General features: G+C 57.8%; 1 protein-coding gene across 1 annotated transcript in view; it reads left to right on the plus strand.

Annotated features, from left to right (window-relative positions):
- Positions 1-11,147: 11,147 nt before the first annotated feature.
- The window catches only part of FIBCD1 (fibrinogen C domain containing 1), a 29,082-nt gene continuing 12,756 nt past the window's right edge, over positions 11,148-27,473 (plus strand). Inside the window, exons 1-5 of the mRNA XM_082469487.1 lie at positions 11,148-11,197; positions 11,564-11,676; positions 20,771-21,250; positions 23,468-23,627; positions 24,055-24,191. Of these exons, the coding sequence (XP_082325613.1) occupies positions 11,605-11,676; positions 20,771-21,250; positions 23,468-23,627; positions 24,055-24,191 (849 nt within the window). The 5' untranslated portion in view covers positions 11,148-11,197; positions 11,564-11,604. The remainder of the gene's footprint in view (positions 11,198-11,563; positions 11,677-20,770; positions 21,251-23,467; positions 23,628-24,054; positions 24,192-27,473) is intronic.

Here is a 27,473-nt window from a genome sequence, read left to right on the forward strand (position 1 = left end):
AGCAAGGCCAGAGCAGGGCAATGGGGATGAAGAGTGTTCAAGACAGTCCCGTCCTTTGACCCTATAATTCTCTTCCTGGAAATCCACCCTAAGGAAGTAATTAGCAAGGCCGACAGCAAGGGGGGCCAGGCCGGGGTGGGGGCCGGCTATGCATTGTTTACAACAACTAGAAAATAGAAGTAAATGTCCAAAAATAAGGGAGGCTTATAAACGCTGTGTCCCCGACCCCAACTCTGGAGTCCGATGACCCGGATATAAATCTCCAGTCTACAGCTGTGACCTCTCTGTGCCTCAACTTCCTCTTCTGTCAATGGGGAGAATAACGGGACTTAGCTACGGGCCCCTGTAAGGGTTTGATGAGTTAGCACCCGGAGTGGGCTAAGCTCAGCTCCTGAAAGAGAGATCATCTTCCGTACATATTAGCTAACAGCATCATTACACAGGCTTAACTCTAAAAGTGAGTTTTGGAATCTTTAAGAATCTTTAAGAACCTGGGACAATTCTCACGATCAGGTTATGCAATGGTATGTATGGTATCTCCATACGGTAAAACATGATGCGCGCCGGAAATAACCATCTCCACTTCAGCCTGAGGCGCTCCTCTGGGTTGAGGGTGAGACCTGGTTGCTGGGGCACAGACGCTGGGTCACTTCCATCAGCGCTTTGGCCACGGTCTGGCGCACAGTAGCAGTAAGTAATACAAGAATATAGTTACGCTAGAATTTGCTGAATGACTGAGAGGGAGCAGAGATACATGTAAAGCCTATACACGCAGCACCTGGTTGCCTTATGTTGGCTTCCCCAGAAGCAGAGATGTAAATACAAGAGGTTTATTTGGAGGTGATCCCAAGAAGCGCTGCCAAGGGAGTAGGAGGGTGAGGCAGGGAGGGAAGGCAGGCTGCAATGGGCGTGTTGTGTATCAGATTGTACTGTGTGGCACCTGGAGCACCGGCCCCCAGGGGGACTCTGGGAAGCGGGTAGACCATGCCCTTGCCGGAGAGTGAGGGAGCTGGGGTATTTACCCTTCACTCTCTGATTCCCCTCTGTCGTTCGCCAAGGGCTGCCCTTGGGGGAGAGGGTGCAGGTCTCCGCACATTCTGGAACCGTGCGTGGTGAGTGCCCACGTGGGCAGAGATCCAGCGGTGCCCGCTGCACTTGTATCTGGTAAACACTGAATAAATGCTGCTGCTATTTTCCCATCTCAACTCCACGGGCCTGCCCACAAAAACACCACCAAGATCTCCCCGTGTGTGTTTTATATCAGTACATACAAATAGATTCCCAAGACGTTGCTGGTCCCGTGGCCCATAGTGTCCGGTAAATACTTAGAAAAAAGACTGGAAGGAAGAACCCCAAATGGAAGTCAGGGTTGTCTCTGGGCACAACTGAAACAGGTGATTTTTACAACTGGAAAAACTGATGAAATCGAAGAAAGAACATAGACGGGACAGATTGTGGCAGGGGCGACCATGAGGAACCCAGGGTTGGGAAGACACTTAGGGGAGCATCTCTGGTTTAGATTCACAGTTAATTCCATGTTAGTAACACTAAGTGGTGTTGGCTGAGCACTCACTGTGCACCAGGTCCTGCGCTGAGCCCACAAGTGCACGGCTGCATTTCCTCCTCCCCCCTGCCCTGGGAAGGAGGAGCTGGCCCTGCCTCTGCTTGTGCATTAGTCAGCTCTGGCTGCAACAATGCTGTGTAATAACCACTCCCAACACTCGATGACTTACTGCAGCAGCATAACTTTTTCTGGTCTGTGGCTCTGCTGGGTTCAGGCCTGTGCCACATGTCTCTCAACCCCTGGGACCAGTGGCTTCCCAGGGCGTGTGCTTTTGAAGGTCATGAGACAAGTGCAGGACGGTATCTCTCAAGGTCTGGACTCAGAACATCACTCTGCACTTCTGCGCGCATTCCAGGAACCAAGGCAAGTCACACGGCCAAGTCCAATGTCAATGGGGTGGGAGGCACAGGAGAGTTACCAGGCAAGGGGCATGGCTGAGTGATTCCCCAAGAGGGAGCAATAATTCCATCTACTCCAGAGCCCACCACCCACTTGTGACCTCTTCTCGTCTCATGGCTCAGAGTTGATGACTCCAGCCTGGACCTCTCCCTGGAACCCCAGGCTTTGGTATTGATGCCCACTCCATGTCCCTCTGGGAGGTCTAACAGGCACCCCAAACTTAACATGGCAGGGACAGAACTCCTGATCAGAGAGCCCCAGCACGCCTCCCCTGGGCTTCCCCTGTCTTGGTAAGTGGCACCACCATCCATCCACCTGGGTCTCGGGCCCCAGACCTCAGCATCACCCTTGCTCTCTCCCTTTACATCATTTCCCACATCCACTCCATTGGCCAGGCCTACTGGCTCCATCTCTAAAACGTGTCCCACATCTGTCCACTTCTTTCCATATCCACTGCTAACTCCCCAGTCTGAGCTGCCTCCATCTCTTACTAAGAGGGCTGCAAGCAACCTCCTCAGTGGTCCCTGCCCTCCCACCCAGAGCCCCCTGAAGCCCAGCTTCAACATGGCGGCCAAAATGAACTCGCAAAAGCATCCATCAGCTCACACCGTGTCCCTGTTACAATCTTCTGATGGTTTCCCATTGCAACCAGTGTAAAATCCAAACTCATTCCCTGCCCTGCCATCATCCATCCCTCCTTCCCTCTCCAACCTCACCTCTGCCCCCTTGTCCACTGTGCTCCAACCACAAGGCCTTTGTCAGGTCTTAACATATGCAAATCTCGATCCTACCTCAGGGCCTTTGCACCTGCTGCCACGTCTGCCTGGAGAGCCCTCCCTCAGCCTCCCGTGGCTCCCTCTTGTCCTTCAAGCACCACCTCCTCCCCAACCACCCTGTATGACAGCACCCTGTTTTATTTTCCTAGAGCACACATCACCATTTGAAAGTATCTTATTTGTTCATTACAATTAAGCTCCACATAGTAGGTGCTCGATAAATATTTGTTGAAAGAACTCTTTGATGGGTTGGACATGGGAAGTGAGGCAAGAGGTGAGAGATAAAGTGCTCTCCCTGGAGCTCAGCTGGCCTGGTGCAGGGTGCTGGGGGTGTGTGTGGGGGGCTTTCAGATGGGTCTCCAGAAGGGGGCATGGATTGCACGGGAACCACAGCTCTTGAGCCCTGGGCCCCGCCAGAGGGCGGTCCAATCTCCACTGAGGCTTGGGACATTCTCACCCACAGGAGCTCTCAGGGGCTGGTCTACCTGCTGGGCTCTCTCTATCTGGTCTCACCTGGCACTCCAGGTGAGACCTGGAGCATGAGATGGGGGGCACCTGGAACCTCCCACTCCAAGGCCTTAGGCTCCAGGAAGGCAGGGAGTCAGAACCCAGCAGAAAGTCAGGGCCACACCCTCAGTGAACAGGCAGACTGAGAACAAATCCACCTGCAGGTGAAGGAGCCAGGAGAATAACAAGGAAAAAGTGTCTCCCACAAATGTATGGCCACAGGCTTGTTCTCATGGAGACATAGGCTCTGAATTTATTCTACCCCTCATGCTGCTAATGAGAGCAGCAAGTGCCAAAACCACGCTGGGAAGCAATTAGGCCATTGTTCCATGAGGGCACGGCCCTCGGCCCTTGATGCTGGTGGGTGCCGGGCAGTGTACCTGGAAAGTGGGGGAGTGGCAGAATGGGAAATAGAACGATGATCGACAGGCCCCTCCCCACGCTGACACATTTCTGAGGTGTGACCAGGACGCCAACTGTGGAGCACAGATGACAGCTGAGCTGCCCTCCCGGCCATGGCTGCAACACAAACCCTCTGGCAGGCGTGATAGGAAAGGACACCACCCGCACGAGCAGAGCGGCACATGGGGGCAGGCTGCCCGGCCACCCTGAGGCCCAGATGAATGGGGCAAGGCAGGTGGGATAGGCCTGCGGGGCAGGTGCTCAGGAGATATTTGTGGAATGACTGAGTGAGTGAGCAAGGGGGCTTCCAGCAGACACACCAGAGCCACCATCACCCACGTGGTACCCACAGGTACACTGGGAGAAAACCAGGTGTGAGATACAGGGCGCCTGCACCCCACATACTGCTAGTGGGGTGTCAGACGGTACGGCCACATTGGAAAGCAATTTGGCTGTTTCATATAAAGTTAAACTTACTCCCATCCCATCACCCAGCAATTGAAAGGAATGTGTACACGTGTGCACCAGCATGGGCGTACAAATGTTCACAGCCACACTGGGCTTGACAGCCCCAAATGGAAATGGCCCAAATGTCCATCACCAGGAAAGTGGTTAAGCCAATTATGCAGAACCATAAATAAAATACTATTGCAGTAAAAAGGAACAAACTACTGAAATACACAACGTGGATGAATTTCATCAGCCTAATGCTGAGCGAAGGAAGTCAGATCCAAAAGGGCACACACCATGTGGTTCCATTACATGAAATTTAAGAAAAGGCAGAATGAAGCTATGGTGATAGAAATCAGAGCATTGGTTACCTCGGGGGATGGGGGGTGGGCAGTGCGTTGGGGGAGGGACATGAGGGAACTTTCTAGGGTGATGGAAATGACAGGTGTGGTGGCCGAAATTCACCAAACGCTACCCTTGAGATCTGTGCATTTTATCATATATAAATTAGACTTTATTCTTGTAAGTTAAAAAAAGTAAATAGGCATGAGAGAAGAAGGGACTTTTCAACAATATGGTAGACTAGACGCCTACAACAAAAGAGCCTACAAAAGTTGGATATGATATCACAAATATTCTTTTAAATGTGTAGCTAAACTGAAAAAAAAAAAAAAGGAGATCAACAGTGGCCAGAAACGGTGGCAGGGAACCTGCATGGAGATGGGCAGAGACTAGGAAAAATTCCATCTTTGGGGGAAGGGAAGAGAACAAGGAAAAAGTTTCCACTTTTTTTTTTTTTTTTTTTTTTTTTTTAATTGGAGTATAGTTGCTTTACAGTGTGTGTAAAAGTTTCCACTTTAGGGGTTTCCCTGGTGGCGCAGTGGTAAAGAATCCGCCCGCCAATGCGGGAGACACAGGTTCGAGCCCTGGTCAGGGAAGATCCCACATGCCGCGGAGAAACTAAGCCCATGCGCCACAACTACTGAGCCTGCGCTCTAGAGCCCACTGAACCACAACTATTGAGCCCTCGCACCTAGAGCCCGTGCTCCGCAACAAGAGAAGCCACTGCAATGAGAAGCCTGTGCTCCACAAGGAAGAGTAGCCCCCGCTCGCCGCAACTAGAGAAAGCCCGTGTGCAGCAACGAAGACCCAATACAGTCAAAAATAAATTAAAAATAAATAAAATTTTTAAAAGAAATTTCCACTTTAGACTAAAAACCACAGGTCTGTTCTCATGAAGGTTTGGGGTTTCAATTCATTCTACATGCAGGGTGAGAACTTAAAGTAGCCCTGAGTTCAGAGCGTCCGCAGGTGCCCAGTGGAAACAAAAGCCGTTCTTCTAGGGAAGGACAAATTCTCAGCCCAGAACACACCGGATTCCCAAAACTAAAGCTCTAACAAAGAAGGAACACACAATCCAAAATTACAAAACACACGGGGAAACAATCACCATGAGTGAGAGTCGGCAGATATAGCGACCAACAGGATTAGCACTGCAGAAACTCGAGATGGTGAATCCAGTATCTTACAGTACACAGAATGTGAAAGAAGCAGAAAGCAAGGCATGCCATTTTTGAAAGTTTGGCCAGTTGTAAGTTGGGATTTTTGTTTGGTTGGTTGATTTTTGTTGGCTGCAAGATTTTTGTTTTCCATGCCCAGTTCCTTTCCTTCAACAACAAACATTGGTAACCCAAGCGTTCGCTGCATAGGGAATTCTGCAGCTGTGGGTTCTGGAGAAGTGGGCTCTGGGGCCAGATTGCAGAGCTCAAATTCAAGCTGTGATGTTTATCAGATGTATAACCTTGAGCAAGGTACTTGGCCTTCACGTACTTTAGTTGTTTCTTTATCTGTGAGATGGCATAAGAAGTGATAGCATCTGCCTCTTAGGTTCTTGTGAGGGTTTCAGTGAGAAAATCCAAGTCACCTGCATGGTGCCTGGCACAGTGGGCATTCAGTAAAACGGCACCTATCCTGATTCCTCTAAAATGAAAACTGAAACGGCTCTAGTTCAGGTCACCTGCTGGTCGAATTTCCTGCTTGGCCTGAATTCTGGACCTCTGTAGCATCCCTCCCCTGCCCTCCCATAGCCGGACCTTCCTTTCACCTTGCCTTGCGCTGACCTCGGCGGGGGCAGGGCCCACTCCCTCCATTTCCCCCAAAGCCTTGCGAACAAAGGCTGTTGGGCAGAGCAGACTCTTACCAAAGACCAGGGGGTAACAGATGGGATCTCCTGCAGCACAGCATGGAAACCACAAACCTCCCTCTCGTATTCATAACTGCGCTGGGGTTCCCAGGCCAGCCTTCCCCCGAGGCCCCCATCCAGCTGGGTGGGCTTCAACCTCTCCCTCTCTTGTTCCCTCTGCCTCCCTCACGGCCCCTCCCCTTCCAGCTGCTTCTGCCAAAACCACATTTCTCCCTGGGTTTCTTGCCTCCCTCCTGGGTCCTGCCCTCCCCTCCCTGGCCAAAGCTTGAGCCTCAGCTTTTCGCACCCAAATATTCCATCAGGATGTTCTGCTGAATAAAAAGCCAGAACTCTGCCTCCAGCTTTTAAAATAACAGTGTTCCCATCCTGCTCCATATTTCCAGAGCACTGATTATGTCTCAGACGACCTGTGGAAAGGCCTGGGGACACCAAGACCCATGGGGAGGTCCCATCTCGCCCATTCTGCCTGAGTTTTCCCTCTCCTGGGTTCCAGATGCAGCCTTGAGGGTCCGGCCTTGGCACGCATTTCTCTGGTTCCCTCCAAAGGACACGCCGCAGAGATGCCACACACAGAATCCCAGTGGACTCGGGGTGCAGACCCACCGGCCCGTGCACAGCGCATCAACGCCAAAAGCTCACACACTCACACACGCACGTTCACTCCATACTAATTCTCGCCTTTGATAGCGGCCTCTAGTCTGTCATCACCACTCAGGGTTGACAAAGCAAAATAAAAAATAGAAAGAAAGAAATCCGCCCTGTCACTTGGAATGCCCCTACCCCCGCCGGGCTTGGCAGTCCCCACTCCCGCCCCTGCCTTTGTATTATGGGTTTATGTCAAGGTATGTTGGATGCTAAATTAAATGTCAGCGCACTGTACGTTTCTGGCTCCAGCCGCAGAAAATGAGGAGCTGGCATTGGAGACCATCCAGTTGTTCCTCTCCCCGTGCCTAACCGTGAGGGGTGACAAGCCCATTGAATCACTGCACAGTAGCTTTCCATGCCACGGGAAGCCAAGATAAATTTATTTTTAATGATAAATGTGACTGTCAGAGGTAAGTTGAGACAGCTTTTCAGTGAGAGTTGAGTGCCCTCGGCAGCGTGGGGCAGAGGCCGGGTGGACGAAGGGCAGAGGCCGGGTGGACGAAGGCCAGAGGTCCCAACCTCCCTGCCAGCCGGTCCCTGGGGCCCCATGAGACAAGAGCATTCAACATTCAGCCCACTTTCACTGAGCTCCACGTTCACTGGTCTCAGGCCCAGCTCTAGCCGACCAAAAGGGTGGAGGCAGGGGAGAAAGGGAGATACACTCCAGCAGTGCAGAGCCCTGGGTTCAGATTCTGGCCCCATCAGTTGCTGTGTGATCTTGGCTGAGCTACTTAACCTCTCTGAGCTTCAGTTTCCTCATCTATAAAATGGGAATATTAATAACACCCATAGGCTTTTGGTGAGGATTACATGAAATAAGATATATTGCTAATGAATGGTACACAGAACATGAAAAGTGCTTCCTGAATAGTAGCTATTATTTACATCATTTTACTAAGAGCACTCTTACCCAAGTTATGTAACTTACCTTTTGGAGTCAGTTTTGTCATCCATAAAATGAGGATACCAATAGCTCTCATTTATGAGGGTGGCTGGGAGGATACCGTGTGCCTGGCACAGGGCTGAGTGTAGGGAAGATGGGCAATGGATCACAGCCAGTCAAACAGTAGTAACCTGAATGCTGTCACCCAGCGTCTCTGGACACTCTTTCTCATCTCCTTGATGAGAAGGCTCTCTTCCTTTCCACCTTTCTCATGTTGGCATGTCTCGCTGCCTGCCCTGTGCCCACTCCCTGCTAAGGGGGGTGCCCTGCGTCAGGATCCCACAGCCTTGCCCTCCTTCGGACTATGGTAGGCACCTGACCAAGGACAGCTGTCTTTGGCCAGCTAATGACCTATGATTGATATGTCCTGGCTCCAAAGGATGAGCAGACCGAATCACAGCCCATCTCTCTGAAATTTAAACTAAAAATCCCAGACGAGAGTTTTCTGTTGGCGGGGCCATCACACCTAGGTGGCCACAGGCAGGAAAGACAAGAACATGGGGAATCGGTGAGCCAGAGGGAGAAGGGTGAGTGGATGCACAGGGAGTGGGCAGTCGGGGCGCCGGAGCAGCCTGGGGGGTCCTGGGGTCCGGCTCCCCTGAAGTCCTGGCTGGTTCCTGGAATGCCCTGTCTTGGGCTGGCTGGAAAGCCCTGATCCCCCTCTATCCCGCGGAGCACATGTGGGCTGATCCCTGGGGCCCTGTGGACACCAACTTTGTCCAGAGGAAATCAGAGGGCGGGGCACTGTCCCCTCTGTGGGGTCAGCTGCACTTTTGCTCACTTAGATCTCCTTGGGCCGCTGAACAGGGCGGCCCCTCCCCTCCCCAAGACACCACCCCAAGCGTGTGAGGTGAACGCAGTGTGTCAGGCGCTGAGCAAACGCCTGCAGGCTCCTGGCAGAGCTGTGCCAGGGCTGACTGTTCTTCTGGGGGGGCTGAGCAGCTGCATCATCACAGAGGGGGTGAGGGGGGAAGACCACGCCAACACGCGCACTCACCACGGCCCCGCGGGCAGGAAAGTGAGGAATCTGTGGCCGAGCATGTGAGACAGCCTGACAGCAAACAGTGCCAGGAGGAGCCGCTAGGTGGCCCCCGCTTAGCTGTCCAACCGCCCTTCTGCAGGCCTGGGAGGCGATCCTCCAGCCAGCGTCCTCCGGTTGGCACCTGCCCGTGCAGGCTACTGTCGCTCTCCATCCTCTGCCTTTGCTTTTTGGCTTCACAAAATGCCTTCCCCCCAACATCCAGTTGTCCCCACCTTCACAACCTGGCTCACACCCGTCCTTCTCCAGGATGCCTTCCCTGCTCACCCAGAGCAGATACCCTGAAACTCTTTTGGCCCTTAGTATCCCTCCCAACACTTAGAATCTCAGTTCAGGGTCCCCTCAGGGTGGTCTTCTGTCTGTGCATAGACACGTCTGGAATTTACATGCTCTCCCCAAACTGGAATCGATTTGCAGTCCCATCATCATGCCTACAAACCTCACAATTCCCCCATTTAGAAGGGGGAGATTGTGAATTCTTATTCAGTGAGGAAACTGAGGCTTGGAGAAGACAGGAAATCTGCCCAAGTCATAGTGGGAAAGTTGCTCAGGTGTTTCAATGCACTATCTCTCAGAACTTCACAAGAGCCCTTCTGAAGAATGTGCTGTTAACCTTTTAGCATCCATGGGGAAACTGAGGCTCAGAGGCACAGCTGCTTGCCCCAGGCCATCTGGCCAGGGCCTTGTGCTTTCCACTACACCTCTCTGCCCAAGCCTGATGGCCCACGCCGTCACCTGCCAATCCCTTTAAGCCACAGGAAAGGCCTCCGGGGAGAGATGCCATCCAGAAAGAGCCATGGGGCCAGGACTCCAACCCGGGTCCCCTGACTCCCAGCTAGTGCTGTGGGACCCACTCCGGGTCGCTGGGCTGCCTCCCTTGGGGCAAAGGGGGTGGGGCAGCGGGTGAGGCCGGCAGGCAGCCCTGGAAGGAAGAGGAGGCTGGGGACAAACAGCTGGCAGGTTGTGAACCCAGCTTCTGTGGTTGAATGACAGTCTTCTTAGGTGGCAAGGGGCAGGGAGTGCCCCGGACCCCCACCCCCAGGTAGTCTGCTGCATCCGTGAGGGGCCGGGAGAGGGAAGAAGATGGGGCGACAGACTGGCAGCCGGCGGGAGAGAGACGAAGATGGTGCCAGGGAACAGCGTGGCGGACCAAGGCGCCCTGAGAGCCGGGAAACAGCTCTGGGGAGAAGCGGGGGGCAGGGACTAGGGGGGTCTATTCTGAAGCTGGGGGAGCAGAGGATAAGGGGCCGCAGAGAGGGACGGGGGTGGCAGTCGGTCAGGCTCCCGAGGCGGCCCGGGGAGGGGGCGGCCCGCCAGGAATGGGGCGTCGGGTCGTGTGGGCGCCTCCCGGTCAGAAGCCACAATAGCAGCTCGTTAACAGCGCAGATTAAGGACTTTGTCAATTACCTCTGAAGGCTGCACCGGGCGGATTAAATGCTTTTAAAAGTGCTGCCGATGGAAGGGGGCGACTAAGAAGCCCCCTCCCGGCACAAATCCCTCCTCTCCCGGGCAGAGGAGGAGGCGGGGGCTGAGGCAGCGCGGGGCGCGCCCGGGAAACGCGGGCGATCGGCCGGGAGCGCGGGCAGAGCGCGGAGCGGCTCGTACTCGAGACCGCGGCGCCGGCGGCTGCCGCGGCGGCGGGGACCCCCATTCAGCCCGCGGGCCGCCTGGGCTGGGAGGCGTCGGGCCGGCTCACCGTCCGCGAGCGCCGGGACACAGGTCTACCGACTGTGGCCGAAGCGCCCCCAGAGCCGGCCTCGCGGATCGGGGTCCGGAGGGGGCGGTCCCTGGTGGCTGGAGACTCCGGGACTGGGCGCACTGGCCCCGGGGTCCGGACTCAGACCTCGGAGACCGGCAGGGGGCGCACGCCGGCCGGCCCACACCCCAGGCCCAGCCCGCGTCTCAGGGTGAGCCCAGCGCCCTGAGGGGGCCAGGAGGAGCGCAGCGCCGCTCCCGAGACACGCCCGACGGCCCATCCCGGGCGCCCACGGGGCCCGCCCGGCGCCGCGCCCCCCGCGCACGGTGAGTTGGCGCGGGTCCGGCCCGGGAGGAAGTTTGCGAGGAGACGGCCCCAGGGGCTCTCGGGCCCCTCCGGAGCCGTCGAGGGCCGGGCTGCCCGCGGCTGTTTGCTGCCCTCCGGGCTGGGCCCTGGGTTCTGGGCCGGTCTGCCTCCTCTTTATTAGGCTTTGGGGAGGTGGAGTTTATCGCCGTCCGCAGTGTGTGCGTGTGTGTCAGAGGGAGACCGGAGGAGCAATAAAAGGCAAAGAGAGTACGAGACAAAAAAGACACGGAGATTGAGAAGGAGGAAAGGAGGAGGGAGGAGGGAGGAGGGAAGAGGGAGAGGAGCGCGCAGGGGGAGGCGCGGCAGCCGCGAGCGGGGACGGCGCGCAGCGCGAGCGGCGGGCAGGCGGCTGGCGGGCAGGCGGCTGGCGGCCGGCGGCTCTCGCGCTCCCGCTCCCGCTGTCGCCCGCACACACCCGCGCACACGCCGGCAGGCATACACACTCGCACACCCGCACACGCACGCCCGCTGGCCCGGGCCGCCCCGGCGCTGGGCACCGAGGCGGGAAGCCGGCGAGCAGAACGCGCCCCTCGTCCGAGCCCGCGCCCACGTCGGCGCCTTTGCGCTCCGCAGCGGCGCACCTCGCCCGGCGTCCCCGCCAGTCCTGCCGGAAGATGGTCAACGACCGGTGGAAGACCGTGGGCGGCGCTTCCCAACTTGAGGACCGGCCGCGCGACAAGCCGCAGGTACGCGCGGCCCGGATCGTGGGGACATGGGGCGGTGGGCGAGGCGGTGGCCGCTCTGGCCGGGGGGCTGGGCACCCGGGCGGGAGTTTGGGGCGTACCCCCGTGAGGCTCGACAGGCCCGGGTTGGGGCGGGCACCCTCCTCTCCTCCTCCTCCATAGGAGGCTTGAACTTGGGGTTCGGGCTGCGGATGGGGGCGGCACCCCTGCAGAAGCCCCGTTGTTCCACAACGGACTCAGGTGCCCATCTGCGCAGAGGCAGTAGGGGACCTATGGAGTTTACAGTGTCACCGGCCCTTAAGTGTGAGTCTCCGTTTCCTCACCTCTACAATGGGCATCTGAACCACTTACTAAGTATTCACCCTGGGCACCCCCTGTGCTAGGCTCCTGGCATACGCCCCCTCACCCCCATCTCCTCTGAATCCTCACACTTTAGCCAGCCTACCCCCCACCGCATACAGTAGAGAATCAATAAATATTTGCCTCATGTAAGAACACTGGATATTGCGATTCTCCAGCTTTAAGACAAGGAAAGTAAGACTCAGCGAGGGTTGCTTCTGCCAGAGGCTATGCAACTCTGCTGGGATTTGAACCTGGACCCTTGGGCTCCAGGTCTGTTCATTCCACCCTTCCTGCTGCCTCTTCAGGGGCAGTGGAGGGTGCCCAGGGCTGTGCCCTGGAAGGGGGTGAGGGCAGAGCTCCAGGGCTGGCCAGAGAGGGGGCTGGAGATGGAAAGCTGAGTAGAGGGGCAGCCCTGAGGCTGCCCCAGGCTGGGCTGCCAAGGGACTGGTGCAGGCAGGCGAGATGAGGAGTCCGCTCGGCAAGGAGAGGAAATAATGGAGCTGCCCGTTTTAAATTTCAAATTTCTCCCAGACAGATGTCATTGGGGAAGGAACAGTTCTTGTTTGCAGTGGCAGGAAGGGGGTGGCAGGGGCGGGCCTTGGCGGCCCCTCACTCTCAGGAGCGGCAGCCTGCGCGTTCTGTCTGGAGTGACACTGCCGTGGCATGCCTCCACACTCTGCAAAGCCCTTTCCCAACCGTCTGCACAATCTCACTTTCTGCAGCAGCCTGGGGGCTAGGCAGGGATGCACATGCCCACGTCACAGGGGGATGGTGGCTCAGAGAGGTCGAGGCATGCACCCAAGTCACACAGCATGTTAGCAGGAGAGCAAAGATTCAAAGGCAGGTCTGACCCCAAGCCTCTCCCAATGCCTTCCCGGGCTGGGCTATTCCTCTGTTAAATCAGGTGCACACCCAAGCCAGCCCCAGACAAAAAGTCCTCTCCTGCTGGGCTCTGACTTTCTCCCAGCTTACCAAGAGCAGTCTTACCTCCTCGACTTGTTCAAGCCATCTCCAACCTGGCCCACTCTCCCTTCCCGTTAGTTTCCTTACAGGGACTGGTTGCTTGTCATCTTGTCATTTGCCAGCCTCTGGTCCCACACCAGACTGCCCATTTCCAAACCTTTGCTGGCTCATCTTCCCCCAAACACACACACACACACACACACACACTTCACTCAGGAAAACCCTACATATACTTCAAAACCTACTCAGATGCCACCTCCTCCAGGAAGCCCTCCCTGATGCCTCGTGGCCCTGCCTTGAAGTCCCAGCAGCATTTAGCTTGTGCTGCTCAGCTGCCTTTATCTCTCCCTGCCATGTTCCCTAGCCTTGAGTCCCTATTCCATCAGGAGCTCCCAGTGGACATGCACTCCTTCTGGGCCCCCATCCTGGGGTCTCCCCCTGAGTCCAGTCTCCTGTCCTTCCATGCAGCTCAGGTTGGGAGCTGAGGGATATTTGCTGAATTGAACTGCATGAAGCCCTGCCTGGAGGAACTGTGGGAGAGGAGCCAGCAAGTGCTGATGTGTCTCAAGGGGAAGTGGCTTCTGGGGGATCTATTTGAAATGTGGCTTTAAGGCCTCCTGGGCAGGCCCCAGCCCCTCCGCTGCTTCCTGGAAAATATATTCCAGCTGACACCAGGCCAGAGCCCAGCTGTCTGCCCCTTGGCATTGGAGGCTGCTGAGGGCTTGTGGTCCTAGAGGCCTGGGCCAATATCAAGCTCCACTTCCCCACTCCACTCCTTTGGTGATCCAGCATATAGACAGGCTGTCCTATGCCAGCTCCAGGCTTGCCTGAAGCTTCAGATACGAGACAAGGCCTTTCCTGTGCCCACTGTTGGAAGAGAGAACCTCACCTGCCCTGGTTCCCTTGGGCCCGGCCTTCTCTCCTCCTTTGCTTCTCCAATAGTTTCATCTTGACTATTGACATGCTGCGTGACTCTGGGTAAGTTACCCCCCCTCTCTGAGTCTGGGCTTTACCATCTGCAAAATGGGAAGAGCAATCCCTGCTTCCTCCTCACTTCACAAGGGCTGTTAACGAGGGCCGAGTGAAATACCGGTGTGCTTTGCAAACTGTAAAGCACTGTGCATCCTTGAGGAGGGTCGTTCTCAAAGCAGCCTGTCCCTTTTTACAGGCTGTCAGTGTCCCGATCTCCCCTTTGCCCACCAGGGAAAGCAACTTGACCACCCAGTTCCCTCCAGAAGGGCCTGGCTGAGGTTCTTTAACAGGACACTTCCTCCAGAAAAGATGCCAATGCCACACTCTGAGTGCCAGCTGGGTTCATTTGCAGATCTCTCCTTTCTTAGTCAAACCACCCTGGGAGGTTGGCGGCAGAACGATCAACCCATTTGACAGATGAGGAAACTGAGGCTAAGAGAGCCACAGCCAGGACTTGAACCTGGGTCCTCCAGGGTGGCCGATGAGCTTTACTGGGAAGATGCAGGGAGAGAGGCTGGCTGCCCTTGGCTCAGCCCACTTAGGCACATTATGTAATTCCCAAGGAGAGCGCTCCAGCGCACAGTGTGTGGTCCCAGGTCATGCGTAGCACCCACTGCCATTGAAGGGCCTGCATCCAAGCGTTGCTGTTTCAGGGACAGCCTCGGGCCGGCTCTGTCCCAGGCCTGTCTGGCCTCAGCTCCTCATTTGCTGGGTGACGTTGGACAAGGTGCCAACTTCGTTAGAACTTCCCTTCTCCCCTTGCAGAATGAAGGTGCTCTCACAGCCTTAGGGCAGGAGATTACGGTGGAATATTTGCCAGGAGTTTGGAGTTGCTCAGATAAAAGGATCTAGAAATAGACATGATTCTCCTAGTCTTGGAGTTGGGGCAGGAAGTCACCCTGTAACCTTCTCCCCCTGTTGAGGGGAGGGGAGGGCTTTTTTCTGAGCAGTCCCTGAGTCAAGCCACTCCACAGGGAGGTCGACCTCTGAACTATCCCAGGCCATGTCTCCTGATATTTTCAAAACTTTGAAAAACATTCCAGAAAGGGAAAAAAAATTCTCATTGGGAAGTTCTTCTTGATGTCTAACCTAAACCCTGCTGCATTTAATTCACTCAGTGACTATTTATAGAGTCCCTACCTCATCTAGGAGATGTAGCTGTGAACCTGTGCCTCGGGAGCTTAGAGTCTCATGGGAGGAACAAACTCACATCGTGGGATTATTACAAACCACGATGGGCACTATAAAGAAAACAATACACGCCCCTGTTGTCTTGTTGCTTGGGGTTTGGGTTGAGGTCACTGTGCCTGGGTTGAGAGAGAAGGAGGGTGAATTAAGTGAAGAACAGGGGCTACAAGTCAAGGACTCCTTCCTTCTCCTTCTATTTCCTGGGCCCCTCCTCTGGCCACGGGCTGCCCCATGGAGCTCCCCCGCTAGCCCAGTGGTGTGGCTGTGATGGGGAGGCCAGGAGGCCAGGGGAGGCCAGGGGTGGGAGTGCAGAGACCACTTCCCCGGGGAGGTGATGCTTAAGCTGAACAGCATTTGCCAAATCTGTGCTCCAGGGACACCAAGGTGTGTTGGGGGAAATGACAGAAGCCAGGCAGGTGGAGAGAACCACCAGGCGGAGGCTGGAGGAGGGCAGCAATAGCTGAGGCTGGTATGTGGGAGGTGGGGTGGGACCTGCTCCTGGGCCTCCGCAGCCCTGGAGGGGTCTGAGCACGAGTGTCCTGGGCTCTTTGCTATCAGGAGCGTCCCTGGCCACCGGGTGGGGAATTGGTTGGCAGGGCCGGGCGGAGGCAGGGAGGCTAACGGGGAGATGGTTGTGGTGATGTAGAAGCAGATGACGGGGCTTGGACCAGGCCAGGGCTGGGGGCGCGGGGACAGAGGGGACCAGGGCATTAGAGGAGGTGGAGTGGACAGAGCCAGGGGCTGGCTGAGTGCGGGGGGTGAGAGAGGGGAGCCCGGGGAGGTTTTGGCGGGGGCGGCTGGTGAGGCTGGTGCCACCCCGGGTGGGAATCTCAGGAGGGCTCAGGTTTGGGGTGGAGCGAGCCTGGTTTGGGGCTCCGTGGGCTGGAGGCCTGGAGCTGTGGGGGGTGGGGAGGGTGAGCAAGACCCTCACAGGAAACATCTGGAGACCCTCCCTCATCTGAAACGGACCGGAGCTGAGTGCCGCCGTCTGGGGAGTGACAGAGCCTGGGGGGCTTGGAGCCTCCGGGAGGGGGTGGATGTGAGCGGCTCCCACACCCTTCTCTTTGTCCCCTAGAACACCTCTGGCCACTCCCCCCGGGGCCTTCCCGGTGGCCTGAGGCTTCAGATGGCCCTCAGCATAGGTCACATTAAGAGGCAGGACAGGGCTTCCCTGGTGGTGCAGTGGTTAGGAATCCGCCTGCCAAGGCAGGGGACACGGGTTCGAGCCCTGGTCCAAAATTAAATACATAAAAATAAATGAATTTATGTAAAAAAAAAAAAGAGGCAGGACAGGGCACTCTCCCTCAGGGCGCATAGAACAAGCCAGCGAGCCCTCTGCCCACGCCTTTGGGACCCCAGAATTTTGAGCAGAACATCCAGCTCCTCATTTCAAGGGGTCTCTGGGATCCCCCTTCTGCCAGGGTCAGGGGATCGGAGTCCAGCCCAGGTCAGGAGTCGTTTGCCTGGCCGTGGGCGCAGACGTGGGCTCCTGGGGAGAGGCGAGGAAGACTCCCCCAGGGGCTCTAGGCTGGGCGGGGGCTGGGCTGCCCGCCCCCTGCACGATCCGTGAGCCCACGTGCAGCTCTGAGTCCCTACTGGGCCCAGAGCACGCACCACGGCCCCCTTGGTTTTCCCAATCCAAAGCCGCACAGCGTGTTTCTGCCACGATGAACAGCTGTGCTGCCGGTGGCCGGGGTGCGCCTAGGAGACGGGGGGCTGGGAGCAGCCTAGCCTGGCCTCCCCCAGGGGGGGAGACTTTCTTCTTCCCACTTTGGTACAAGGAGTGTAGTCTCAGCCTACCCAGGGGCCCACGACCCAGCTCCCTTAAAAAACGAGGAAGAAAAGGGGGTGCGGGCTGGGCGGAGCACGGTGGCCGTGAGCCCCTTCCTCCAGAGCTCTCCTGTCCTCCGCCAGACCCCGTGGCCACCTCTGGAGGCTGGGGACTCAGAGGAGGCAGCTGGGACGGACGCCACCCCTCAACCGAGGCAGCTCTGGGGCTTCCTGCCCCCCACCTCCCCTGGCACGAGCCCATCTTGTCCTCCCCTTGGCTGGGACTTCCCGGGCAGCCTCGGACCGTGGGCCGGCACTGGGGGTCACACAGGGGACGAAGCCACATCCCTCCAGCCGGGAGCTCACACAGGTGTTTAATGCCAGCAGTGGGTCTCAGACCCTGGTTCCTCTTGGGATACCTTCCCGATCTCCAGGCATCTTGCCCCTGAGAGGCGGGGGCCCTGTGTGCCTCCTCCTGCCTCCCGCAGATCCCAGGGGTGTGGGCACCCACCCTGCCCCGGCCAAGGGCTGATGAGTAAGCGCCAGACCCCCGCACGCTCTGCTGGGCTGCTCACGCCCGAAGCCCCCCCTTATCATCTCGGGCAGATTTCTTTGCAAGGCACGTAAGCGGCAGCCTATAAAAGCGAACAGCACTTCATGTTTAAGGTGATCTCTGAAGACTAATTCTCCTCTGCTGAGTGGCCTGTTTCATCTCCAGGCTCGTCGTCTCCCTGCCCCTCAGGGGACACCTTGTAGCCTTCTCCAGCCCCTCCCCTCCTTTGCGCCCTCTGTCTTCCCGCCAGGGACCAAGGGCCTGGGTGGAAGCGGATGCCGAGAGGGCTGGGGTCCTGGGACACAGGAGGGACGAGGCTGGCCACTCTGCCTCGCCAGCTGGGGACCTTAATGCTCTTCAGTGGAGGACGTCGCTCAGAGCTGCTCGGGGCAAGGTGTCTCCCAGCGGACTCCGGGAGGGGCCTGACAGGGACTTACTTGCTGACACAGCGTTTGTCTCTCAAACCCCAGTCACACTTCTGGCAGAGGCAGGAATGGGGTCAGATGGCTTAGCAAGCAGCCTCGGCACAGATGGGCGATTCCAGAGTCACCCGGGCCTGGGTTCAAATGCTGGCTCTACCGCTTGCCTCCCGTGTGACCTTGGGCAAGGGTCTTCTCTCTCTGAGCCTCAGTTTTCCCATCTGCAAAATGAATCCAACCACAGCAGTGGGGTGTTGGAGGTTTCAGTGGCAGGAACACAGTACGCACTCAAGGATTAGCGGTGATAAGGCAGTGCCTGCCCCGTGTGGAACGTGTTGACCCGCAGTGACAGGGATGGGGCGGCCTGGAGGTGGCCTTCATTCTCTGCCAGGCCATCCCAGGTGGGCACAGGGCTCAGCGTGGAGGTCATGGCCTCTGCCCTGCCAAGCACCATAGGTCCCAGGGCCTTTGCTTCCTCCCCAAGCCAACCACGGAGAAATGACCTAGTCCATCTGCTTGTCCCTCCATCAAGCCAACAAACAGCCGCTCTGTGCCTTTTGTGGGGTGGAGGGGCTCATGGTCCAGGGCAGGTTTCCTGGACATGGGCGTTGCAGGCCCCCAAGTCCCAGATTTCCTTGTATCCACAGCTTTCATCAAATTCCCAAATTCCCAAGGGGATCCGTGCCCCGAAAGAGGGTAAGAATCATAGTTCACGGGACATGAGTTCCCTCAGGGCAGGGCTGGGATGATTTTCCCTGATTGTCCTCCTCAGGGACTGGCTTGGAGCCTGACTCATGGGGACACTGAGGAATAGTGAACGGGTGTTTGAGTGAATGAATGAAGTCAAAGGTGATGACTGTATTGGTAAATGCCACCGTGGGGGGAGAGAGGGCTGTGGGAACACAGAGGGAGAGCCCCACCCATACCGGGAGAAGGGCTGAGGAAACAGTCCAGGAAGGCTTCCTGGAAGAGGTGACATCCAGCTGAGCCCTGAAGGAAGAGATCAAGTTTAGGCCGGTGGAAGAGAAGCAGAGGAAGTGGATGCCTCGGGCTGAGGGAGCAGCCTGTGCAGAGCTGACGGAGGGGAGCTGACACCTTAGGGTCTGGCTGGAGTAAATCCCGTAGGTGTGGGGAACCCAGGATGGATGTGCCCCCGGGGCCTGGGCAGGGGTGGAGAGGGGAGGGGTGGAGTGTTGAATCCCATCACTGCAGTGCCAGGCTAAGGAATCCTCTCCCTCATCTTGCCAACAACACAGACCCCTGCCCTCATCCTCCTCTGGTGCCAAGTAGGAGATTCAGGAGTTACTTGTAGAATTTGAATTTATGGAAAAGAAGCTGTTTGCTCTACCATATTTTCTCATAGTAAAACGCAGGATGTAAGAGGCTATTTTATATATCACCAAGAAAGAAAGGAAAGTTGTCAATTACAATTGTAAGATTCCCCCCAAACGTCAGAGATGTTAAAATATGAAGGGAAAAAAATAAAACAGGGAAGGTACATCCTAGCATCAGTGACACAGAAATAGCACTTCGGGTGGAAAATAAAAAACCCAACACCTCCAGATGCTCTGTGCACATTGATCATGAGATAATAAAAGCCGCTAATATTTATTGCATAAACACAGCATGACAGGCATGGCTCCAAGTGCTTTAATATACTAACCCATTCAAAGATGCGTCTCGGATTCAGAAAGTTGAAAATGTGGGGAAATTCAGTGGTAGGAGATGCCTGGCCCTGGGAGGAGGCAGGAGGCTGAGGGTCCAGTCTGAGCTCTGCTTCTAATCTGCTGTGTGACTGTGGGCAAGCCCCTGGCCCTCTCTGGGCCTCAGTTTCCCCGTGTGTCAAATGCTCAGTGATGGCTTTGCAAGCTCCCTTTGGGCCAGGTGTGATTCGGTCCAGCGAGTCTGCATTTGCTATACATCATGGTGCCTCCTTTAATTACAAGCTGCATTGGGTTCCAGCTTCCTTTGTTCTTAGTCCCTACTGGGTCTGGGGGGTGGAGGGGGTGCTTTGTGAAGAGGTGGGGGGGAGGAGGAGGAAGGAGAGGAAAGGGGGAGGGGAGATGCTCAGGTGCCCACCCTCTGCCTGGGGACTCGTGGCAGCCTTGTGCGCCTGCAACGGCCTCAGGACTCGGGATGTGGGTGCTCTGGGTTGAAAGGGACCTTCAGTGACGGGCGCCCATGACCCCAAGGCGCTCATTCCGCTGAGACAGCGCAATGATTTGTAGCATCGCGGCTGTCACCGTTACAGCTCTCTCCCTGAGTTTGCACAGCGGGCACCGGCATATGGGGTGCACATGTCATTATTGCCCCCATTTTACAGATGAGGACAACAAGGCTCAGGGGCGTGAAGTCCCTCACCCAAGGTCACCCCGCAGGAAATGACAGCTTGGGGACCTGAGTCCAGCCCGTCTGGCTGCAGAGTGGGAGTCTCCACCTCCCGCCCTTACCAGACCCAGGAGGGCTCCACGTGGGGAGATGTGCCTACCCCAGGCAGGCCACATGGGCCAGGTCAGGGGCAGCGAGGGAAAGGTGCCTCTCTCTCCATCGGTCTCCCCAGCTCTGCCTCTGTTTCTCTTGTCATCCTCTCCATCTTTGTCTCCCTACAACTTTCGCTCTCTCCATCTTGCTATCTTTGGTGTGTTCCTCTCTCTGTCTCCCCTCTGGGACTCTGTTTCTCATCTCTGTGTGACTCCCTTCCCCCATCCCCAAGAAAGGGACCCTCTGAGCCTCGTCCAGGCCTCACAAAGGCCAGAGGCCCCGTCCTAGGGCTGCCTGGGCCCTCCTCACCGGGCAGAGCTGGAGGCCCCGGCCTGCCCCTGATGCTGCCCCCTCTTTCTCCCGTCTGTCCCTCTGTCTCTGTGTCCACGTGCCTCGGGCTGGCCCACAGCGGCCGAGCTGCACTTACGCGCTGTGCACTGTGCTGCTGTCCCTGGCCGTGCTGCTGGCCGTGGCCATCACCGGCGCCGTGCTCTTCCTGAACCACGCCCATGCGCCGGGCACGGCGCCCCCGCCCATCGTCAGCACCGGGCCAGCCGGTGCCAACAGCGCCCTGGTCACCGTGGACAGGGCCGACGGCTCGCGCCTCAACATCCTCATCGACCCGCGCTGCCCTGACCTCGCCGACGGCTTCGCCCGCCTGGAGGGCGCCCAGGCCTCCGTGCTGCAGGCGCTGAGCCAGCGCCAGCCTGAGCCGCGGCTGGCGGGGGAACAGGAGCGGGAGCTGCTGGATACCTTGGCTGACCAGCTCCCCCGGCTGCTGACCCGGGCCTCGGAGCTGCAGGCGGAGTGTGTGGGGCTGCGGAAGGGGCACAGCACGCTGGGCCAGGGGCTCAGTGCCCTGCAGAGCGAGCAGGGCCGCTTCATCCAGGTAAGGGTGGGCTCTGCGCCTCGGGGTCTGGGCAGGGGTTGGGGGAGGCGGGGGCGGGGCTGCCAGTGAAGCACAGTGAAGGCTCCACCAGGTACCAGCTGTGGGACCTTGGGCGTGTCAGGTGCCCTCCCTGGGCTGGGCCTCCTCACCTGTAACACAGGGAGAGCACAGTCCACACCTGATAGGATGCTGGAGCTCGTGGCTGTACAGGGCTCGGCTGGCGTATGGCATGTGAGAGGGGCTGTCTGCACATCAGCACCTCTTTTATTATGATGGTGGAGATTGTTTGTAAACTGAAGTTTCAGCCCATGGGGGACCGCCACTGAAAATCTTTTTTTGGGTCCACACCGGGTGTTAATAAGCACTGTGCAGCACAATAGCCCTAGGAGGTGGGGATCATTACCCCATTCTACGGAGTGACAGACTGAGGCTCGGGGGGGCGAAGTGCTTTGTTTAAACTCAAACAACTGAGAAGTGCCGGAAGCAGCAACTCCGATTTCATTGCCTCTAAAAGCTGCCAATTCCTCTTTAATGCATCTGTGCGGCTCAGCGAGCAGGGACTGACTTTCCCCATTAATTCGGGGCATGTTTATATGTACATTTTCAACTTTAATCATTTGCTGGTTTAAACTGAGGTCTTCCTTGCCCGTTAGCAAGAGCCAGCCGTGCCTGAGTTTCTCGAGCGTGTCTGCACTGTCACAGAAGGATGGGCAGTACTGATTCGACTTAACCAATGCACCCGGTGATCTTTGCTGCCCACACCCTGCAGGGTGGCCCCCTGCCCCTGCTCCCTGGGGCGGCCTGCATCCCTCTGCAGGGCTCCCCCAACAGGGCCTGTCTACTGGACCCTGCAATAGAGCCCAGGGAGAAACCCACCACCCTGCCCCGATGCTCCCTCCGCCCCTCTCAGAGCCTCTCCCCAAGGCCTCAGCCCCACTGAATCATCTGCTCAGTAGAGGAGAAACTGACAGGGCAACTAAAAGCTTTGCAGGGCCTCTGCTTCCAGACAAGTCGAGAATCATATTTTGTAAACTGCCGGTACTGTATATTTCTGTTTTCCTTCTTCGAACGAGCTATTATTATCTGGCAAGTGACAGATTCAGTGTGTAAAGACCCAGCATGCTTCCACGCTCGCTGGCTGCAGTCTGCCCGTGACCCTGTCTCCCCTCCTCATGGTCCCATAGCGTTCCTTTCCTGCCAGGCAGCCCGGGGGACCGCTCCTTCTGGGCCTCAGTTTCCCCATTTGTAACAAGCGGATGACGCCTCAAGCCCTCCTTCCTGGCAACACTGTGGGGGGCAGGTGAAGCGGTGGACACCAGAGGGCCCTGGAAAGTCAAAGCCATGGGGCATGGGTGGGAGTGCAGTCCCCAGGGCCCCACCTGTCCAGTGCAGACCCGTCACCCCTGCCTTCACAGCCTCGCTGGGGGGTCAGAAGAGACGGTGGGTGAAGGTGTTTTGTAACCTGGAAGGTGCCTTGCAGTGAGGTGGGCACCCAGGTACTGAGTACTGAGTGCCTGCGGTGGGCCCCACGCTGTGCTGGGTACTCCCCACGTTGTCACCGGTCCCCATAGCACTTGGGCCAGGGAGGCCAGGTTAGCCCCGTTTTGAGGCTTGGCTAATCACTCACCCGCAGCTGTGTAACTGGCCAGTGGGTGAGTTGGGGTTTTGAACATCAGGGCCTCCTTTAGTCAGCTCACTTGGGCTGAAGGCACAGAAATGGATGAAGAACAGGGCCTGGGGGCAGCGGGGGCACAGGTGTCTGCTGAAGCCACTCTGTCTCCTCCCACCTGAGCCCCTGCCCTCTGAGCACTGGGGCTGAGACAGCCTCAGATGGGGGCCAGAGTAGGGCAGGGGCTGCCATCCCACCAGGAGCCCACCTCCACCTTTGGGACGGCTGTGTGCCCACCAGAGCCCCTGCCACCCTGGCACTCCACCCACCCCAGTGCTCCACCCACCCAGCGCTCCACCAAACCCTGTGCTCCCCCCTTCCGGAGCCCCACCCACCTGGAGCTCCACCCACCACTGTGCTCCACCCACCCGGAGCTCCACCAAACCCTGTGCTCCACCCTCCCGGAGCCCCACCCCACCCGGAGCTCCACCTACCCTGGAGCTCCACCCCCCCGGCGCTCCACCCAGCCGGAGCTCCACCCACTGCTGTGCTCCGCCCTCCCGGAGCTCCACCGAACCCTGTGCTCCACCGAACCCTGTGCTCCACAGCTTCTCTCCGAGAGCCAAGGCCACATGGCTCACCTAGTGAACTCCGTCAGTGACGTCCTGGACGCCTTGCAGAGGAACCGAGGTCTGGGGCGGCCCCACGTCAAGGCTGACCTTCAGAGGGCGCCTGCCAGGGGATCGCGGCCCCGGGGCTGCGCCAATGGTGAGTGGGGGTGGGGGCTGCTTTCCTTGGGTGACCTGGGTACCCAGGTTCGTCCCCACATTGTCCCCACCCCCCCGCCCCACTAACAAGGAAACACTGCTGCTGTTTGCTGAGGACTTCCTGCTGCTGGGCAGCACTGAGCGCCCTACCCACACCCTCCTGTTGACCCCTCTCCCAGCCTGATGAGGCGGAGCTCATTGTACCCATTTTCCAGATGAGGAAAGTGAGGCTCAGAGAGGGTGCTCACTCACCAGATTCACCCAGGGAGAGGCAGAACCACGGTCTGACCCCAAGGCCAGTGCTCTGGAGCCCACTTGACATTGCTGGATGGCCGGACAAGACAGAGAGACCCGGGGACGGCGCGGGGGGCCGTGGTGGGGGGACACAGGTGCCAGGCCCAGTGCCCTGACGGCCTTCCCTGTCTCAGGCTCTCGGCCACGCGACTGTCTGGACGTCCTCCTGAGTGGACAGCAGGAGGACGGCGTTTACTCTGTCTTCCCCACACATGACCCCGCCGGCTTCCAGGTCTACTGTGACATGCGCACTGACGGTGGTGGCTGGACGGTGAGTCTCCTGGGTTGTGTGCCCAGCTCGGCCAGGCCCCGCTTCCTTTGGGCCCCGCAGATGGTCAGGGCGGACCCTGGGGTGACCCAGGGGGCTGTGCACGTGAACCCGGGGCGCTCTGAGAGGCTTCTCACCCAGACTTCCACCGTTGGCCTGGCCCTGCCCAGGTGCTCCCGGCCACGCAGACCTGCCCATAACCTCACCAGAGATCTCCACGTTCAGAGAAGCTTGCACGGGGCGAGTGGAGGTCATGTGCTGACCCTTGGGGGTCCATTCGGGTGGGGGTCTGACCACGGAGCCGCCTTCCACTCCCTGAGGCTGGAGCCTCCACCCCCTCCCCGAGCAGTTGTGCCGGGGGTGCTAGGGTTGGGTCCTGGAATGAACCGTTGCTAATGTGAGTTCAAGGGCTGACTTTTTCAGTTATTCGGTAGATGGTGCGTGTGCAGGAGATAAAAGGGGGAGCACAGCTGCTGCGGGCAGAGACCCTGGTGGTCTCCTGGCAAGGAGCTGTCATGATTTCCTTGCGCCTTCTGGTTCCTGCCTGGGAGGGAAGTGGGAGCAATGGAAAGGCAGGGGTGAGACAGCCGTAGGTGGCCCTGAGACCTCCCCAGTGCAAGGAGAAAGGGGTGGAGTGGCGGGGCAGAGGCCCTGGCTTGAAGACCTAGGGGTCTCCAGATCTGCCAGCTGGGAAGCCCCTTCTAGAGCAGGGTCGGCCCACTGGACTCCCACGGTCTCTGTCGCAATTGCTCAACTCTGCCTTCGCGGGGGGAACGGAGCCACAAAGCAAAAATGCCTGGGGGCTGCATGGTGGCACGCAAGGGTGAGGGCGACGTGGTTAACCATCTGAGCAGGAGGCGAGACGGGGAGGCCCGAGCGAGGCGCGTGGGCGGGGGGCAAGCAGATGCTCTCGGGGGGCAGAGCCTGCTGTTAGGAGCTGGTGGGAGAGCAGCTGAGAATCCCCCCGAGGACCCCGAGACAGACATACCTCTAAACCTCTCTTCAAGCTCCGGAGGAGAGAGTTTAAATGTACTGGATTCACATTCTGGGCCTAAAAGCGCTTTTGTTTTCCTAACTCGGAACATCTGAGTTATGGCCTTTGCGTCTGGGAACCCCTCAGCGGGCAGAACAGCTCCAATGCACCAGCCAGAGCCCAGAAATCAGAGTTAAGGGTTAGGACAGGCTAAATGAAACACCAAGACGCCGGCCTGGGCCGTGCGTCTTCCACTCCAGTGGACTTGAAGCCAATCTCCTGGGAAGTCAATCAGGATTGGGGCCGGGAGGCGGGTAATTCCTCGGGCCCGGGCTTCGCGGGCGATAGTGGAGTCGATGAGGTGCGCCGGCCTGCTCAGCCCTCCCTCTCAGACATCTGCATCAGCTGGCCTGGGAGAAAGGCCATTCTCAGCTGAGAAGTGCTTGCGAGGCCGATAGACGTTAATATCCATTTGGGCTTCCGTCAAAAGCAATCTTGTCCCGGATACCTCTGGGCGTCTGTCAGGCTTACCTCCCTGCCACACGGAATCGCTCGGAAACTCAATTGTTTGGGAGGGAGCTGGCCGCCGCCTTTCTGGACCCCAATACCATCCATCCTCATTAGGCCCCATGTCCAAACTGCCGGGCCTCAAGTGCCAACACCGGCGGACAGGACGCCTGGGGCCGGACACGTCAACCGGAGCCTGCTTCCCAGAGAGCCGGCCGGGCCTGGGCGAGGATGTGGCTCAACATCGCCGCCCCCTTAGGGACACTTTACAGTTTATATACCACGGCCCTGCCTGGCACTGTGCCAGCCCTCCTCCAACCCCTGGAGGCCAGCAGGGCAGCCTCAGAGAGGGCAAGAGATTTGTTCAAGGCCACCCAGCAAATAAGCAGCCCAGCCTCACGCAAGTCCGTGGAACTGACTGTCACACGGTGTCACTTGTCAATTCATGGACTCAACCACAGGACGCCAACCACAGGCCAGAAGATTCCGCAGCAAGCTGCCGGCCTGGCGGGGAGCTGGGTGAATCAGCTGACTTGTGTGAGGGCTGTGGAGCCCCTCACGCCACCTGGGGTTACCAGAGAAGCTTCTGCGCTGGGAGTTTGGAGCTCTGGTGGGGTGAGGCAAGAACGGTGTTCCAGGCAAAGGGAACACGTGCGGGGTCAGCAGGGAGGTGGCAGGGCTTGTTCTGGGACCACGGTGGCTCTGTTCTGCTGGTGTATGGCGCTCGTGGGGCCAGGGCCAGGTGGAGAGGCAGGCAGGGCCTGGGTCGAGTGGCTTCTGCAGGTGCAATAGGAATCGGGCTTTTACCTGGGGGGCAGAGTGGGCTCCTGCCACCCTCAGAATTTCCCCACGTAGGGAGTGACCCAGAAACATGGGGCTGAGGGGTGGAGGGGGCGCGTGAGTTCCTCGGGCCTTGAACCCTTGCTGAGGGCGTGGGAGTCGCCATGTGGGAATGAGGTCGGGGACAGATGGACACAGGCCTCAAGGTGGCCTTTCCGCTGATGTGGCCACTGGCCCTGGCTGAGCCCCAGCCCCTCTCTACACTCACCAACGACCCCAGTGACCCAGGCCACAGAGGGTCACGCTGATCAGCAAGGCCACTCCTGAACCTAAGACATACACCCAACCCCACCCCTGCCCCAGAAAAGAAGGGGGAAGGCAGGAAGGAAAGGCCGGCCCCTGCTGACCTGTGACCCTGGGCAAGGGGCCCAGCTTGGTCGCCAGGTCCTTTGGTAGGCCTCCTGGGTCTACCCCTCATGCTCCCTTTTTGGACCTGTCACAGGTGCAGCTAAGCAATCACTGCCCAGGTGTTGCCCATCTATGTCCCAGGCAGGCTTGCACTCCACAGGGCAGCGACTTGTCATCTGGTGGCCACTGTAGCTCAGGGGTCTGCACGGTTCTTGCACACCATCTGTGCTGCCTAAATACTTGCCAGACAGGTGACTGTTGGCATCTTCTGGCAGTGTAACTTGACCTTTCGGAGCCTCACTTTTCTCGTCTGTTAAATGGGTTGATGTAGTGCTCTTCATGGTGGGAACAGTCAGAATCCTCCACAGGGAGCTCACCTGTAGGGAAGGAGCAGGGGAAGGGGGAAGGGACAGCAGGGGTCCATGTGAGCCTTGGGGACTCCCTGCCAACAGAGGAATCTGGCTCCACCCTGCAGGATCTTACAGTCAAGCAGTGTTTTTAAAGGGGAAGAAGATTTGTAAAAACAGAGGCCAAATTTCCTCATTTGGAAGGTGATGCACGGGACGAAGCAGCCATTTCCAGTTCATCTCCCCGGCCCTGTGAGACTGGAAAGATCA

The sequence above is a fragment of the Balaenoptera physalus genome (assembly GCF_965194825.1).
Source record: "Balaenoptera physalus genome assembly, chromosome: 7".
Classification (NCBI taxonomy): Eukaryota; Metazoa; Chordata; class Mammalia; order Artiodactyla; family Balaenopteridae; genus Balaenoptera; species Balaenoptera physalus.